Source organism: Chelon labrosus, assembly GCF_963514085.1.
Source record: "Chelon labrosus genome assembly, chromosome: 3".
Classification (NCBI taxonomy): Eukaryota; Metazoa; Chordata; class Actinopteri; order Mugiliformes; family Mugilidae; genus Chelon; species Chelon labrosus.
The window spans coordinates 7,721,392-7,736,929 of NC_140339.1; the positions used below are offsets into that span (position 1 = coordinate 7,721,392).

At 41.3% G+C, this 15,538-nt stretch overlaps 2 protein-coding genes across 2 annotated transcripts; both read right to left on the reverse strand.

Annotated features, from left to right (window-relative positions):
- Positions 1-1,070: 1,070 nt before the first annotated feature.
- Positions 1,071-6,369, reverse strand: LOC311486096 (interleukin-18 receptor 1-like; the record flags this gene model as incomplete). The annotated part of the gene is made up of 10 exons (XM_084541859.1): positions 6,186-6,369; positions 4,365-4,602; positions 3,148-3,325; positions 2,853-3,000; positions 2,695-2,763; positions 2,500-2,615; positions 2,266-2,458; positions 1,782-1,925; positions 1,514-1,666; positions 1,071-1,432 (listed from the first exon to the last, which is right to left on the reverse strand). Exons 1-10 carry the CDS (start codon positions 6,283-6,285, stop codon positions 1,071-1,073), a joined length of 1,701 nt encoding a protein of 566 aa, XP_084397985.1. The 5' UTR covers positions 6,286-6,369.
- Positions 6,370-11,439: 5,070 nt separating this feature from the next.
- Positions 11,440-14,865, reverse strand: LOC311486117 (interleukin-1 receptor type 2-like; the record flags this gene model as incomplete). The annotated part of the gene is made up of 7 exons (XM_084541879.1): positions 14,055-14,865; positions 13,192-13,375; positions 12,280-12,418; positions 12,123-12,185; positions 11,919-12,042; positions 11,655-11,800; positions 11,440-11,540 (listed from the first exon to the last, which is right to left on the reverse strand). The coding sequence occupies exons 1-7, from the start codon at positions 14,264-14,266 to the stop codon at positions 11,440-11,442; spliced, it is 969 nt and encodes a 322-aa protein (XP_084398005.1). The 5' UTR covers positions 14,267-14,865.
- Between the last annotated feature and the right edge of the window lie 673 nt (positions 14,866-15,538).

Here is a 15,538-nt window from a genome sequence, read left to right on the forward strand (position 1 = left end):
CTTCAGAAAAATAGGCTGCTCTGCGCTTTGCCATTTTTACTCATGGTTTCGACTCTCAATAGATGATGCCTTTATAACTTCGCCGTGATCGCGCACAACTCTGGGTTAAACAATCCGGGGTTGATTGAACTGATTGCTAACCGGTGTTTTGGAACCGACAGCTCGGGTTTAGTCGCCTCAGGTTCAGACAACCCAGAGGTTAAGTTTTATCTCAGTGTTTGTTAAACCTGCTTTCTGGAATACCCCCCTGGCCTCCAATTTCACTGGATCCCAAACTGATCTGTGGGATGATCCACAGAGGCCCCTCCCTCCTCAACCCATAGGACCCAAAGGCCCCCACTAACACCCACAGAAGGCCCATGTTCATCCTCTGATGAGTCACAACAGTTTTGGAGGCACAAGGGAGATCTACACAATATTAGGAAGGTGGTCATAATGTTACACCTGATTGGCGTATATAGCAGGTATGTTTGCATTTTAGATAAATAATACCATATCATGGGCGGCACAGTGGCGAGGTGGTTAGCGGTGATGCCTCACAGCAAGAAGGTCACCGGTTCGAATCCATGGGCCGGCTGGCCTTTCTGTGTGGAGTTTGCATGTTCTCCCTGTGTCTGCAGTGGGTTCTCTCCGGGTACTCCGGCTTCCTCCCACCATCCAAAGACATGCTCATTAAGTTAATTGGTGATTCTAAATTGGCCGTAGGTGTGGATGTGAGTGTGAATGGTTGTCTGTCTCTGTGTGTGGCCCTGCGATGGACTGGCGACCTGTCCAGGGTGTACCCCTGCCTCTCGCCCAATGACAGCTGGGATAGGCTCCACCTTAACAGGACTGAACGGGTATGGAAGATGAATGAATGAATGAATGAATACCATATCATGTTTTTGAATGCTTTATTGTATTATCAGAATAAGAGCTGAAAAGATATTGTAAAAACAAAGATAGATTCAAAAAAATAAAGTGAGAGAAAAAACCTGAGCCTAGTGACACAGGGAACAAAACCAGATGAACATTTATTGAGTCACATACTGAAAACAGATATGATATATTAATTCTAACATGCCAACATTTTACTGTGTTGTAACATCTGGGACGGTCTGTGGTAAAAGCTTTATTTTCGGTGGTTGCTGTGGGGCAGGCAGGTAATAGCGTAGCTGCTTCCAGAAGAAGGAGGAGAGATGCATCGACTTCATGCCCTTCCAGGTGACATGGTCTCCAGCCTCGCTAAGAAGTTGTAAGGCCTCTGGTAATGAACCCGATCTCGACACGTCTGATGGCTCAGTGTTGATGAAAACCAAGTGAGTCTGCCGCTCCACAAGGGCTGCATGGATAGCACTCAGTAGGCCAGATCCTGGGTCGGGGCCTGGAGAAGAGGGAACCAAAACCACCGTCCGGCTCTGCTCTATGCAGTTTAACACTGCCTCTGCCACAGCTGCACGGAAACAGAACACGGAGTTCAGATTGCACATATCTATTTAGCAGATATATATAAGTAGACATCTTAAATACTTACGGTTCCCTGGCAAGACGTCGCGATCATAAATACAGAGAGTGTATCCAAATCTGTCCTCCAAAACGCTCTCCAGCCATTCTCTGTCCTGAGTGTTTAACCCGCCCTTGGTGTGGCTCTCGTAACACATCAAAAAGGCGTCGTAGCTTTTTCCATCTAAGCAAAGAACGGCAAACCCTGTCACTGCTGTCACACTGTCTGCAGTCAACCAAGCAGCACAAAGTCACCTTCAGGTTAAATGAAACAAGAAGTCAAGAACTATGCCTCACACCTGATGCGCTGCCCTGCCAGCAAAGAGTGTCTCTTAGGAAGAGAGTGATGTCCACCTTAAACTTCACATAGACAACTGCGGCCACAGCCGTCACAGCCACACAGCAGATGATGCATACGACCAGGGAAGCATACGAGGGGCGGGCTGCAGGGAAAAAAATAAACAGAATGAAATGATCAAATAGCGATTTATTTAAACACATATTAAAGGTAATGAGCTTGAATCTGGCTAAATAATAATGAAAACAAAGATTGGTCTGGTCTAGGTGGGTGGTACATGTCTAAGTAACATCCACACAAATGCCAGGTCCAAAAGTTTCCCAGCAGAACATTGAGATATCACAGCATGGTCAATGTTAATCGCTCCTCCTGTCAGTGGTCATAATGTTATGCCTGTTCAGTGTAAATGCAATATATATATATATATATATTAACCTAATATAAATTGTCATAAAAGAAAAATAAATACATGATAAAAGTACTACCTTTTTGGGTCAGGTTGATGGTGACAAATGATGACTCCTGGCTCAGACTCTCCAGTTTACAGGTATAGTTTTGTAATAGATCTTCTTCTGTAACTTTTTGGATGACTAGAGTTGCCGTCATTCTGATGTCACTTCCACTTTGGTTGCTGGGAAGAACGGGAAATAACTGAGGATGACATGGTACTTCATTATACTAACACCTCATAGGTATATGTCCAGTGATTACCATGTGTCTCTGTAGAAAACTCTCAAGCTTTCATTCTCTTCCACAAAGTCTTTTCCAAACAGCCAGAACAGGGAATCCTCACTCGAGCATGTGACAGCTTCACAAACAATCTCCTTTCGGGAGCCTAGAAAGAGAAATAACTAGAATTCAGTGGCGGTGAATGTGAGGGATATGGTGTTTGTATGTTTGTGTTAAAAGCTCACCCAGCTCTACTTGAAAGACCTCACTCATCCGCGGTGAATTGATTGTGGCATGTATGATAGGCTGGCCAGCTGGGCATAAAAGGAGAACACACTACATATTTTTCATTATTTTTAACTTGTTTATTTAAATAAACGTACGGAGGAAGTGCTCTTCTTACCGTTTGGTCGGACTTCAAGTACCACTCTCAAGGTCATGTTATATATTTGACCGTCATACAGGTAAGACCGGGTGCAGGTGTAGGCACCACTGTCTTTCTCTTCTACCATACTGAAGTAAACATCTTCTATAAATGGCTCACCGTCCTCCTGGAAGCAGAATATTTAAGCGTTAAGTCACTGAAAAGCGGCGTTAATTGAAAGAAAGTCACATTTAAATTCTCTCTGAAACGACTGCAGCTTCATGTTACATAACCGGATCACATTCACACTCCAACGTCTGCTATGTCTTATTACCTTGCGCCATGTAGTGCCACTGCTGGTAATATTTACAGCAGGGATCTTCACATCTGGGCAGTTCAGTTGGCAGGACTTTTGCACGTGACATGTTACAGGGTACTGGGTCCTCTCTTCATACTCTCTGGACTGAGCTGTGTAAACTGTCAGCGCGAACCTGGACTGGCTCCCGGAATTCCTGACATGTCATCAAGAGAAAATTAATTAATTAAAATAATAAATGGTTTCACATTCTCCAAATTTTCCAAATTCAGAGGCTGCTTTTAAAAGAGCAAACTTTAGGTATTTATACATTTATATTACATCCATGCAGTTCTGCTCTGACTGATGAATGACAGTCACTATGTTGCAGACACAAAATATTCCTCATTCAGAAACAGACAATACTTGTACTGAGCGGTTTACATCCATCCATTTTTGCCTGTTGATACAAAGTCGTGTCATTGATAGACTTGTGTCAATGGAAAATTTCTTGCTCCTCGTGTGGGGTCCCTAGATCAGAAGAGACCTTTAAGAGGAGGTTTTACATGAGGCATCTTCACCAGATGCCCAGACCACCTCAACTTTTGAGTGGCTCAGTTTGGCGGCTTGTATCCACAATGTTATTAATTTTATCACTATTCAAATCAAAGCGTTGGTCCCCTCTTCACCAACCAAAGTACATCTCTTGCAATACTGCTGATTTTGCATAAATCTGCCTGTCCTTCTCTTGCTCCATTTTACCATCGCTTGCAAAAACAATAAAAGGTGGATATATTTTGTGATGTTGAAGAGTTGATGTGTGTCTTATTTCACAGATTATTTCTTATTTCATAAGATATGTGTCTTATTTTTGGCTAGGTGGTCTGTGTATACAGATTCAAAGAACGCTCTTAAAACCAGAAACATCATCACTTGGTCATTTTTTCATTAGAAAATGCAACATGCAAAAAAAGGGCTTAATTTGGAATATCCAAAAGAAACGTGCTGTTTACACGACCCATTTCAAATTTGGAATAATGTTATATTCAGAATACTTTTGGAATCTTATTGTGCATGTGTACAAGTCATCGACAGTATGACTTCCTGGTTAAAAATACACATGCATAAGAAAACATTTGTACACACAGTCAAACTGTAAATGCATTTGAGTTCTTCTAAAACAAAAAATTATGGGTTTAAAGTATCTGGCTCATTGTAAGGCTGACATTACTTAGTTAAGGAAGTTTGGACCTTACACTAGAGAACACGAGTAGTTCCCTTGATGGTTTACTGACGCACTGAGAATCACGAGGCTGTTCCCGTGAACCACCACCCCCATCTGCCTCAGCTCAGCTGCTGACATGTTGTTGAACTCCTGGCTGGTGTCACTGTGCCAGTGTGTTTCGGTATCGTTTGGATAAGACCTCCCGCAGTGCAGCACCGCCATCTCGCCTGCCTTGACATATAGCTCTTCGGTTCTCAGGGCAGACACGCCTGCAGGAGAGTGCAACAGATTAATGTCATGTCGACATAAACTGGTTTGTGATCCTAACTGTCATCGGGTGGGAGGCGGGGTACACCCTGGACAGGTCGCCAGTCTATCGCAGGGCTAACACAGAGAGACAGACAACCATTCACACTCACACCTACGGCCAATTTAGAATCACCAATGAACCTAACGAGCATGTCTTTGGACGGTGGGAGGAAGCCGATAGACTGGCGACCTGTCCGACCTCTTCCAGGGTGTACCCCCCGCCTCTCGCCCGATGATAGCTGGGATAGGCTCCAGCAGACCCCTGCGACCCTTAACAGGAATAAGCGGGTACAGAAGATGAATGAATGAATGAAAAAGTACCAACCCACCTGCAATATTAACAGTGTATTAAGTGCACTGCAAAATAATCTGAGCAGAGGAGTGTAAAATCTAGCAGAAAGAGACCTGAAACAACCGCAGCAGAAGGGGTGAAAACACGGCTCAAGCATTTGGATAACACCAACACTAATAGTGTTAGTGGGCCTCTCACTTGGTCATTTGTGACATAACTGTTGCGAATGCGTGACCCAAAACCACATCCTATTTCTATGTACCATCATCAGCATATCTTGTTTTACATCTCACAGACTTTTGTTTTTTAAAGCCAGCACAGCAACTGTCACAGTGCATGGGCTTATTATCAGAAAGATGTTGCACAAATCTGCCCTGCAAGAGGTGGCATGTCAGGACAATAAGTTAGCTCCACAGCAACACCAACGTCACAGAGCAAACGTACAGATTTTCAAGTGAAAAACCTCAAAGTAAATGTGAAGCACAAAGGTGCAAATATTGTGGCTTGGGTTTGCCCAGCTGCTTCAGGGACAGGCCAGCTTGCAGACACAGCAAAAACAAGAAGGAACGGGGGAGGCTCAAAAAGAGGAAGAAATGGGGGGTTGCGAAATTAAAATTAAAGTGTTTTCGTTGGCGATTTAAAAAGTTGCAGCACATCCAAGAAAAAACACAAAACACGCTGAAGGATTTTTCAAGTAACACGCTGGTAGACAGTGCTGCAAAACACCTACATGGAGTAATTTAAGCTACAAATTGGAAATACTGACTTCTGATGACAAGGGCATTCTTATTTAATAGATTTAATAGATTGTTGAATGCATAATGGAAATGCTCATTCCCCTTGTGGTTGTGATTAACAGTTTCCATGATTTTTTTTTCCCTCTTTCATATGACGTAAAAGAGACATTCGTTTTATACATTTTTCCGAACCACGTTTATTCAATTGTTTTATTGTAATGTGGAAATGATAATATATGAAAGTATTGTAGGTTAATACAGAATAAATATTAAAAATATTATAATCCATTAGTTTAGGTCAAGATCAAAGTTTACTGATCTCCAAATCCACATGGTATGCCAGCAGTGTAATAACTAATTATCATGAGCTGTAAAATCAGTCATGCATACATGAATTGATCGTTTTAAATTAACCAGTGATAGCGCCTCCTTGCTGTGATGAACAGACCCCGTGCTTGCTCTTGCGCGGTGTCTGTATTAGTTTTACCATTAAACACAAAAACAGTTATCTTACCTGTTATTAAAAGTGCTCTGAGAAAGAGCAGAAGGACCCCCATGGAAAGTTTCAGCGGCTCCACCAAACTGTCGCTGGCCTCGGTTCTGCAGAATGACATGTGTGGTTTCCCTCGTCAGTCTTTTTGAAAACAGATAGCGCGGCGATTAAAAGTGAGAGCTAAGGAAGAGCCTCGCCTTATCGCCACCGTGCCAGCACGCCGCCACGTTCCTTTCTTTGATATAGACAGATCGTATCTATCCAAAAGTGAAAGAGGAACGAGTGAAATCTGCTTGATCCTGATTTCGGTTCATCTGCGGTAACGGAGCCATCAGAGATACGCCGTGCGTACTGCAGACATAATACAGTTCAATCTAAGTATAAGAAGCTGTGTGTTATTTGTTATGGTGGAACCAGCTGGCTCTTTGCCCTCGTGTTGGATGTAGGTTTTACTTTATAAAAAAAAAAGACAGAGAGATTAGAGGGCTAGAACATAAGCAAAGGAGAAGAAGGGATTTAATACGTTCTTTGGACATGGGGAGTTATTTATACAGTGGTGGAAAAAGTACCCATATTTTTTTATTTAAATAAAACACAAGCAATACTACAATAAAAACCTCCACTAAAAGTCCTGAATTCAATTAAAAGTAAATATTAACGGCAGAATGTGAAGAATTACAAGTAAAAACACTCATTATGCAGCATGGCCCCTTTTGAAGTTCAGGTTTATAACTAGGAATATTATAATTCCTAGTTATATATTATTAATACCTATTAATTACTGTTTAAATCAAAGTATAGTTAACTTTAACAGCTTGAGCTATAAAATGATTGGAATAGAAGGCAGACAGGTCGGTAGTAAGTACGGCTGTGAAATAAGTATAATAATTCTTTCAGAGATTAAGTGGAATTATACACAAGCGAAGTATCACAACCTCTTATCATTTCCTGTAAAACTGTGTCAACGCTCTGTTCACTGCTACTTCTCGTTTACTTTTACTTAGTTTTACTTTACTTAGTTCATTTAGATTGTAGGTTAAGCATCATATCACATGACTAGGTTTGTTAGGGTTTCTCAGTTGGACAGGGCCTCTAAATGTATTTTGGTACAAGGGATTGTAACATCTAATCCTGTGTATTAATGAATGTCGTCTGTCGACCCCATGTGGCCAAAATTGGCTATTGCACGTTTAAATGTACACCGATCAGCCACAACAATATGACCACTGACAGGAGAAGTAAATAACATTGGCCATATTGTGACTTTCGGACCTGGCATTCAGTCACGTGGATGTTACTTAGACATGTAGCACCCTACCTAGACCAGACCAGGCACCCCCACCCCATTGCAATGACACTCCTTGATGGCAGCAGCCATCCGCAGCAGGACACAGACAGAAAAACGGTTTAGGAACAACTCAAAAAAATATGAAAAACAGAACAAGGTGTTGACCTGGGGGGTATTCCAGAAAGCAGGTTTAACAAACACTGAGATAAAACTTAACCTCTGGCTTGTCTGAACCTGAGGCGACTAAACCCGAGCTGTCGGTTCCAAAACACCGGTTTGCAATCAGTTCAATCAACCCCGGATTGTTTAACCTAGAGTTGTGCGTGATCACGGCGAAGTTATAAAGGCATCATCTATTGAGAGTCGAAACCATGATTAAAAATGGCAAAGCGCAGAGCAGCCTATTTTTCTGAAGCGGAGCAGCAAGTTCTGCTCGAGGCGTACGAGGAGGAAAGAGCGATAATAACGAAAAAAGCAATAAAAGGAACGAGATCTTGCTTGGCAGAGAATTGCCGACCGCGTAAATGCGTAAGTTTAGTAGGATATAGCACACTAATGTGTCAGAAGCACAATAATTCAGTAGATATTAGGCTACATATTAACTTCTTTGTATGAGACTTTCTTATACTATAGAATACCTTGTCATATATTGTATTATTTTTAATTAGATGTAACCCGACCGCCCTCAAGAGAACGTGGCCGCAGGTCAAAACAAAATATAAAAACATTGTCCAAGTTGGTAAGATATATCTGAGTGCATCATCTTAGACATCACTTATCCAGTATTATATTCTTGAATTGCCATATTGCAACAAGTTACATTCATTTCAAAGCCAATAGGAAGAAAGCAGAGGAGAGGAAGACCGGTTCTGGGCCAGCGGTGTCCCCCCTCACCCCTGTGGAGGAGTTGGCGATCAGTATCAATCGAGGGCGTCCGATGATGGAGGGGATTCCTGGGGGCACGTCATCGGAGTCCTCAACCTCCCAGGAGGAGCAAAATGAACAAGTGCAATGTATTTACCCTAATAGGCCCACTTCTGTCTAATTTGTGTAGCCTTGCATGTTCGAAAATGACCAATTTATAGCCAATATTACCGTTCATATAAATAATAGGAGGATGAATAGACATTATCAGCAGTCAAGGAGGAATCGAGGTAAAGAAATGCTGTGCAGAGACTAGAGCATAGTTTCTTCATGTTTTCTGTCAGTGCATGAGAACACTGGATCAGAACATTTGCTCTATAATGAAGTGTTTTCTCTTTTCAGGCCATGAAACACGCAATGGGCAAATAAATGTGTGAAACAGTCTTACGTGCATTTATTTTATTTTTTTTGGTTGAAGTGATTGTGACAGATTTCATCACGCATTCTTTGACCATCTCTGATGTCAAGTTGCTGAATGTGTTCCTATCTGCTCCTCAATAGCAGGAACTAATTCATTGCGCAACGTTGCAATGTTGTGCAATAGGCTATCGCACGCGCAACAATTACGATGAGCGAATCCACGATGCGTAACGTTCGAAATGTGGGGATGGAGAATGCTGTTTAAATATATTAAAGATTCCGAAGAAAAACAGTAGTGCTCTGGCAAAAACTCATCAGGAAAAGAAAGGATATTAAGTCGTGGTCTTATACCCTCTCACGGTGAATAGCCCGAATGATTTGTGCTTCAATGTCAATTGGATCTTCCTCAAAAGGAAACGTCATTGTGTGACAAGTGTGGAAAAAGCGGTCTGGCTGAACGTGCACTTAAATACCCGAACATAACCTGAACAAAACCTACCCCTACCAGGTTAAGTTCAGAGCCTATGTTACTATAGTTACTTACATAGCCTGATCATTTTTGAGCGTTCTGGAACCGAAATCCCAGGTTTACCGCTAACTCTGGGTTTACATACCCAGTTAAGTTCAGAGCCTATGTTACCATGGTTACTTACATAGCCTGATCATATTTGAGCGTTCTGGAACCGAAATCCCAGGTTTACCGCTAACTCTGGGTTTACATACCCAGAGTTAGCGGTAAACCTGCTTTCTGGAATACCCCCCTGGTCTCCAAATCCACTAGATCCCAAACTGATCAAGTATCTGTGGGATGATCCACAGAGGCCCCTCCCTTTAACCCTTAGGACCCAAAGGCCCTCACTAACAACATTCTGTTGCCAGACACCACAGGACACCCTCAGAAGGCCCATGTCCATTCTCTGATGAGTCACAACTGTTTTGGAGGCACAAGAGAGAGCTACACAATATTAGGAAGATGGTCATAATGTTATGCCTGATCGGTGTATAGTTTCAAAAGCTCAGTGTTGGTTTTTAATTAGTTTAGAGTCCTGCATTTTCTCAACAAAAGCCATTGAAGGTATTCATATTCTGCAATTGTTGTGCATAGAATAGTTTCTGTTGTTCCTCATCTGGATCTATAGATCTATAGATGTCACAAGAACGAGGGAATCCAGCATTATTATTTATTTTTTATTTTTTTGTCATTTCATACATCCATATCCGTTGTATTGAGGCACTGCTAATGCCAGTCAAACATTGTACTTCAGCTTTGCATCTGTGTTCAGTTGGCAAAGCCTGGCGTGACTCTGTGTCATAAAGCATACCCTGGATGTGTAATATATCTGGCAGCAAGGTTTTGCACTGACCACTGTTGTTTATGTGACAAAAACAAGACAACAGCTGCTGTGTGTTCACTTGCAGCTGCATTATTATTCACTGACTGTAATAAACACAAAAAGACATTTTTTATAATGTGCTGATGACAGATACAAGGGATTGATCCTCTGTTGTAATCCGTTGCTCTTACTTGGCCCTTCCAGGCCCAAGTAGATATATACAATCTTTTTCCTGTTTATCTCTCACCAAAGCCTCTGAGTCACGTTGAAGTCGTGACTCCAGTCCTCAGCTTTTCCTTCATGACTGCATGTGATAGAGAGATAGAGAGATTTGGATTCTGGTGAAAAGACTTTAAGAGGAAATGGCTTAAAGTCATCTTAGCAGTTTCAAAATGACGCTTGTTTCTCTCCACTAGGTGGCAGAAAAACATCAAATTTTACCTTTACCTGCCCTCACCATGCCACCTGCTTATTTAACTGTTTACTCATTCATTTATTCAGATTGGCTTTTTGTGATTTGAATATGTTGCATATCTTTTTGTAAGGCAAACTCAAAAACATACAGGCAGTGACAAAACTGGAAGAAGGAAGGAAAATATAAAGTCTACAACGCCCATCGCAATCTCTGACTTTACCAGCTATCCTTTACTCATATAAACACCATTATCCTGGTATTTGTCAACAACGTGAGACTTAATAGTCTCAGCTCAAACCTGGGTCGGCCCTCTTTCCATTAAATAGTCTGCTAGTTTGCTACAGAATATAAACACTTCAGTATATTGGAGGCTGTTACCCTCTTAATGTTTCCTGTCCTCAGTGTTCAAGATTCTGGTTTTCTGCATGCTGGCTCGCCGGTCTTTAGCGCAAACCTAATACTGGTTCTTTTATTTTCACAATGGCACGTCGAGATGCATACAAAGAAACACGACTGCAAGGCACTACATTATATGATATATAAATGTAGAAAACAGGAAGAGAAGTATATGATTTAAATCATACCAAAGCTTTACAGTAGTAAATCACACACGCTTCAAATGACTACCTTTTAATTACATTCATTTAAAATGATAATCATCCAAAATTATGTAAATAATTATAGATTATATATATCTGATTTAAGTTTAAATAATTTTAAAATAGTGTTTTATGCTGCAGTGTAATACATTCATTGTGGCTTTGCTAAATTGATTCTGAGGTAAAAGTCTTGGTGCACGCTGTGGGACAGGTAGGTTGAAAGTGTAGCTGCTTAACAGAAGGAGGAGAAGAGCTGCATGAGGCTTTTTCCCCTCCTGGTGACATGGTCTGTAGCCTCTCGAAGGCCTCTGGTAATGGACTCCTGTTCCCTGTCGCCTCAATGCGCGGGAGTCGTTCAGCGGGGTTGTTTTAGCTTCACATAAACAGCCACTGACACAGCGATCACAACCACGATGCCCACAATGCAGAGAGTCAGGGAGAGGAATAAAGGACGAGCTGTAAGGAAATTATGTTCTTAACACTGAATAAACTTACTGAAAGTGCTTGATTGAGCTTTATGGTTAATAAACACGAGCAGCTGTGAAATAGGAGTAAAGCCAACTAACATACCTTTTTGGGTCAGAGTGATGGAGACAAAGCTTGAAGACTGGTGGACAGATTCCAGTTTGCAAGTGTAAGTTTGTAAAAGATCCTCCTTGGACACTTTTTTGAAGACCAGAGATGCTGTCATCTTTATGTCAGCGGTGTTTTTTTCTCTATAAAGGAAATGGAAGATGAGAATCCAGAAGCAGAGCTGTTAGCTATGGTGCTGATCTGTGCTTTCAAACACACCGCATAACTGTGAGAGCCCAGACTTGTGTGTGAGTTATTTACAGCGTATAATTGTAGAAAACCGGGAGGCTGTCGTCCGTGTCCACGAAAGATTCCCCCCTCAACCAGAACACCTCATCGAAGTCTGAATATCCAACAGCTTCACAATCAATCACCACCTCTGTGCCTAGAAGGAGGAGAGTTAACACACATTTTTATAATCGACTGCAAGTGCGTGCGTGTGTATGAATCTAAACAATAACTCACCTAAATCTACATGAAGCACGTCGTTGTGGCGCGGAGCCAGTATCCTCGAGTTTCCACTTCTTTCTGTCCAACAACAAAAACGATCAAATCAAACTGTGTCACTTTTTAAAAAGCCTATGAACGTCTATGAAACATTTCCAAATAGGGTTTTTCTTACTCTGTGGTCGGACGTCAAGCGCCACCGCAAAGGTTATGTTATATGTTTGCCCGTGATACAGGTAAGAGCTGGTGCAAGTGTAGATGCCGCTGTCTTTCTCGCCTACACTTGAGAAGTAATTTGGCGACGACTCGCCTTCCTGAAAAGGATGGAACATAAAACTGAATCGGTGAATCCTTAAGGGAACAGTGTGTAGGATTAAGAGGCATGCAGTGGTGGTATACGGTACTATTTAACACCCTTACAAAGTGTTTGGGATCAACTGTGAAAACAAGGGAAAGTAGCTTGAGGTTGTCTTTGCCTTTAAAGGGAGATCCAAACGACCAACATTTAACTCACATTTAACTGATCAGCTGTTTCTGTTGTATCCTTGTCCTTTGACGCTTGCTGGTTCCCTTAAAATTACACTGTTTGCTTTTCTTTGTCAGTACAGCAACCAGGTTATTGTTTTTGTTTCATTTCCTTCTTTAAGGATATGTTTTGTTGCTGGTTTGCAACCTCTACTTCTTCTTTAACGCTGCATAACATCGCTGATGACACTAGTCCATATGCTCCAGACCAGTTTACTGAAATACGGCTGCAATTCAGATTTTGTTTGAAAGTTTGCATCAAATCTGGTCGAGAATTACACGGAAACATGTTTCTTCTGATCTGGGCTACTGTTGAAAGATGGCGGCGCGACAAGACGGACTCAGTAGATGAGGGCCTGCTCTCACAAAAGATATGAAGGTTGATTTTAAGTCTTATTTACTGGTGATTATCCACTCATGAAAACGTAACTGTGACCATTATTTTTCCATTTCCGCCCTTAGATGCCCTTAAATCCGACACACTGCACATTTAAACGTGTAAAAACAACCCAACAGCTGCGACAATGTCACTCACACTCCAGAATTTGCTCTGTTTAAATACCTTGTGCCACGTGATGCCGTTGCTGGTTACATTGAGGGCCTTCAGAGGAGTATAATTTACACCAGGGCAATGCAGTGCGCAGGTGTTTTGTGCGTAACATGTTGAGGGGTACGTGGTCCTCTCTCCATGCTCTCCATGTGGTGTGTAAACATCCAGCGTGAACCAGAACTGACTGCTGGCATTCCTGTAATGTCATTAAAGAAGAGGTTAGGTTTCACTTTGCGTCTCACTAGCAGCCACAGGGAAGGTGAAAGCGAAGAAGGCTCCCGCTAAATCAAAGCTCATCCAAGGCAAACAGACTTGTGCGGGTTTCCTTGAAGTCATTTCACTTCCAGTTGCTTTCGTTTTAGCCCTGAGAACCTTCACATCCACGTTCCCAAAGGAATGAATTCAATTTTGCTGTTCATCAAAATCAGATCAAACTAAAGTAAGACATAATATGGCTAATGTGCCAGGTAAACCTAACATCCTAAACACTCTTGCGGTGTTATATGCTTTTATCATTTGCTAGCATGCTGACGTTAGCATTTACCCAACGCAGACCTGTTGCGAGGCTTTTTTTTCTATCCTTGAGTCATTATAATGTCAAACAAGGGCAAAAGCAAAGGCTGGAAATAACTCTGTTGCACAATGATGTTAAATAAGACGACAATCTTATAAAACAATTAACAATAATTAATCAACCTTTCTTAGTATGAGCTCTACATTAACAGATATATATTAACAGTATATGCCAGTATGTAGTCCAAATTAACGTAATAATTTAACCTATTTAAAGCCTGAACAATTCATACAATATAAGCCTATTTATGATACTGTTCAGTGTCTAATAATAAAATGATTGATGAGTGTTTGGCTCTTACCCACGAGAGCATGAGTAATTTCCATGGTGGTTTACAGAAGCTCTAAGAATAACGAGGGTGGTACCGTGAATCAGCACACCCAAGTGACTCTGCTCAGCTGATGGTGACGTGCTGTCAGTCAGATTCAGTTCCTGGGTTGTGTGTAGCGTCCACAGCAGTTTGACATCACTGTCACTGTACCTTCTGTAATGAGGGCACTGCAGGACAACCATCTCCCCGGCCTTGACGTGTAACACCCGGGCGCTCTGCGAACACACCCCTGAAAAGGAGCGACACAGGTTTTAGTAAATTTTGATTTTGTGAAACTACAACATGAACTGTCTTGTAATTAGAATGTAGGTTGTGGGACAAAACCAGAAAGCTGCGTCAGTACATACCAGAGTTACACATGAACACTATAAAGTCAGTATGATGCCACAGAAAACGGCTTGCTTGGACAGAAACTACAAACATGAAACTATTTCTTGACCTGAAAACAAAAACTTCCTGAAATCTCCGCACCATATGATCACGTGTTCGTGTATTGTTGAGCTCCAGAGATGCTTGTAGATGACACGTGTTACGCTTGTTTGAAGAAATGAGTATGAAATTGGTTAACTTTTGAGGAAGCACTGATGAACGTTGCTAAGTAAATAGTCAACGGCTGCTAATATTGTTTGAATCTGCATCATTGTGGACGCAACACCACAGATCTTTAATGCAACATTTATATTTTTATACATATATACATATACACATATTTCAACTGTTTGAATTCAAAACTCTTTTTTGGGAGGTGAGCATAAAGTAACAAGAACTATCAGTGTTAGTATCATAACACATCATCTCTAGGTGTGGCAGTTTGAATCCTTCATTCTCAACAGTGTTCCATTAGTCTACTTGTTGTCCCGACCCTTTAGCTTTAGAAACGAGATTTCCACAGCACTCAAATACTTTTTCTTTATTTTTTTTTATATTTTTTTATTTTTATTATTATTTTTTTCCTTTTAGATACAATGCAATGTCAATTCTCAACTAAATGCCAGTATTTTTTAATAATATGTATAATAATTAATGTGAAATTCATGAGAACTGACAATAGGAGGGTCCCGGGTTCGAATCCATGGGCCGACTGGGGCCTCTCTGTGTAGAGTTTTCATGTTCTCCCTGTGTCTGCGTGGGCCCTCTCCAGGTACTCCGGCTTCCTCCCACCGTCCAAAGACATGCTCATTAGGTTAATTGGTGATTCTAAATTGGCCGTAGGTGTGAATGTGTGTGTGAATGACTGTCTGTCTCTCTGTGTTAGCCCTGCGACAGACTGGCGACAGGACTAAGCGGTTACAGAAGATGAATGAATGACAATAATGGTAATATTTCTTTAGATTTAGATTTTTATACTGATCCTTGTCCTTCAGATGACAAATCAGTCCCAGTATGTGCTTTTAAGTGTAATAATAATAATAATAAAAACTACTCAAATTATAGAAATATTAAAGTAAAAACTC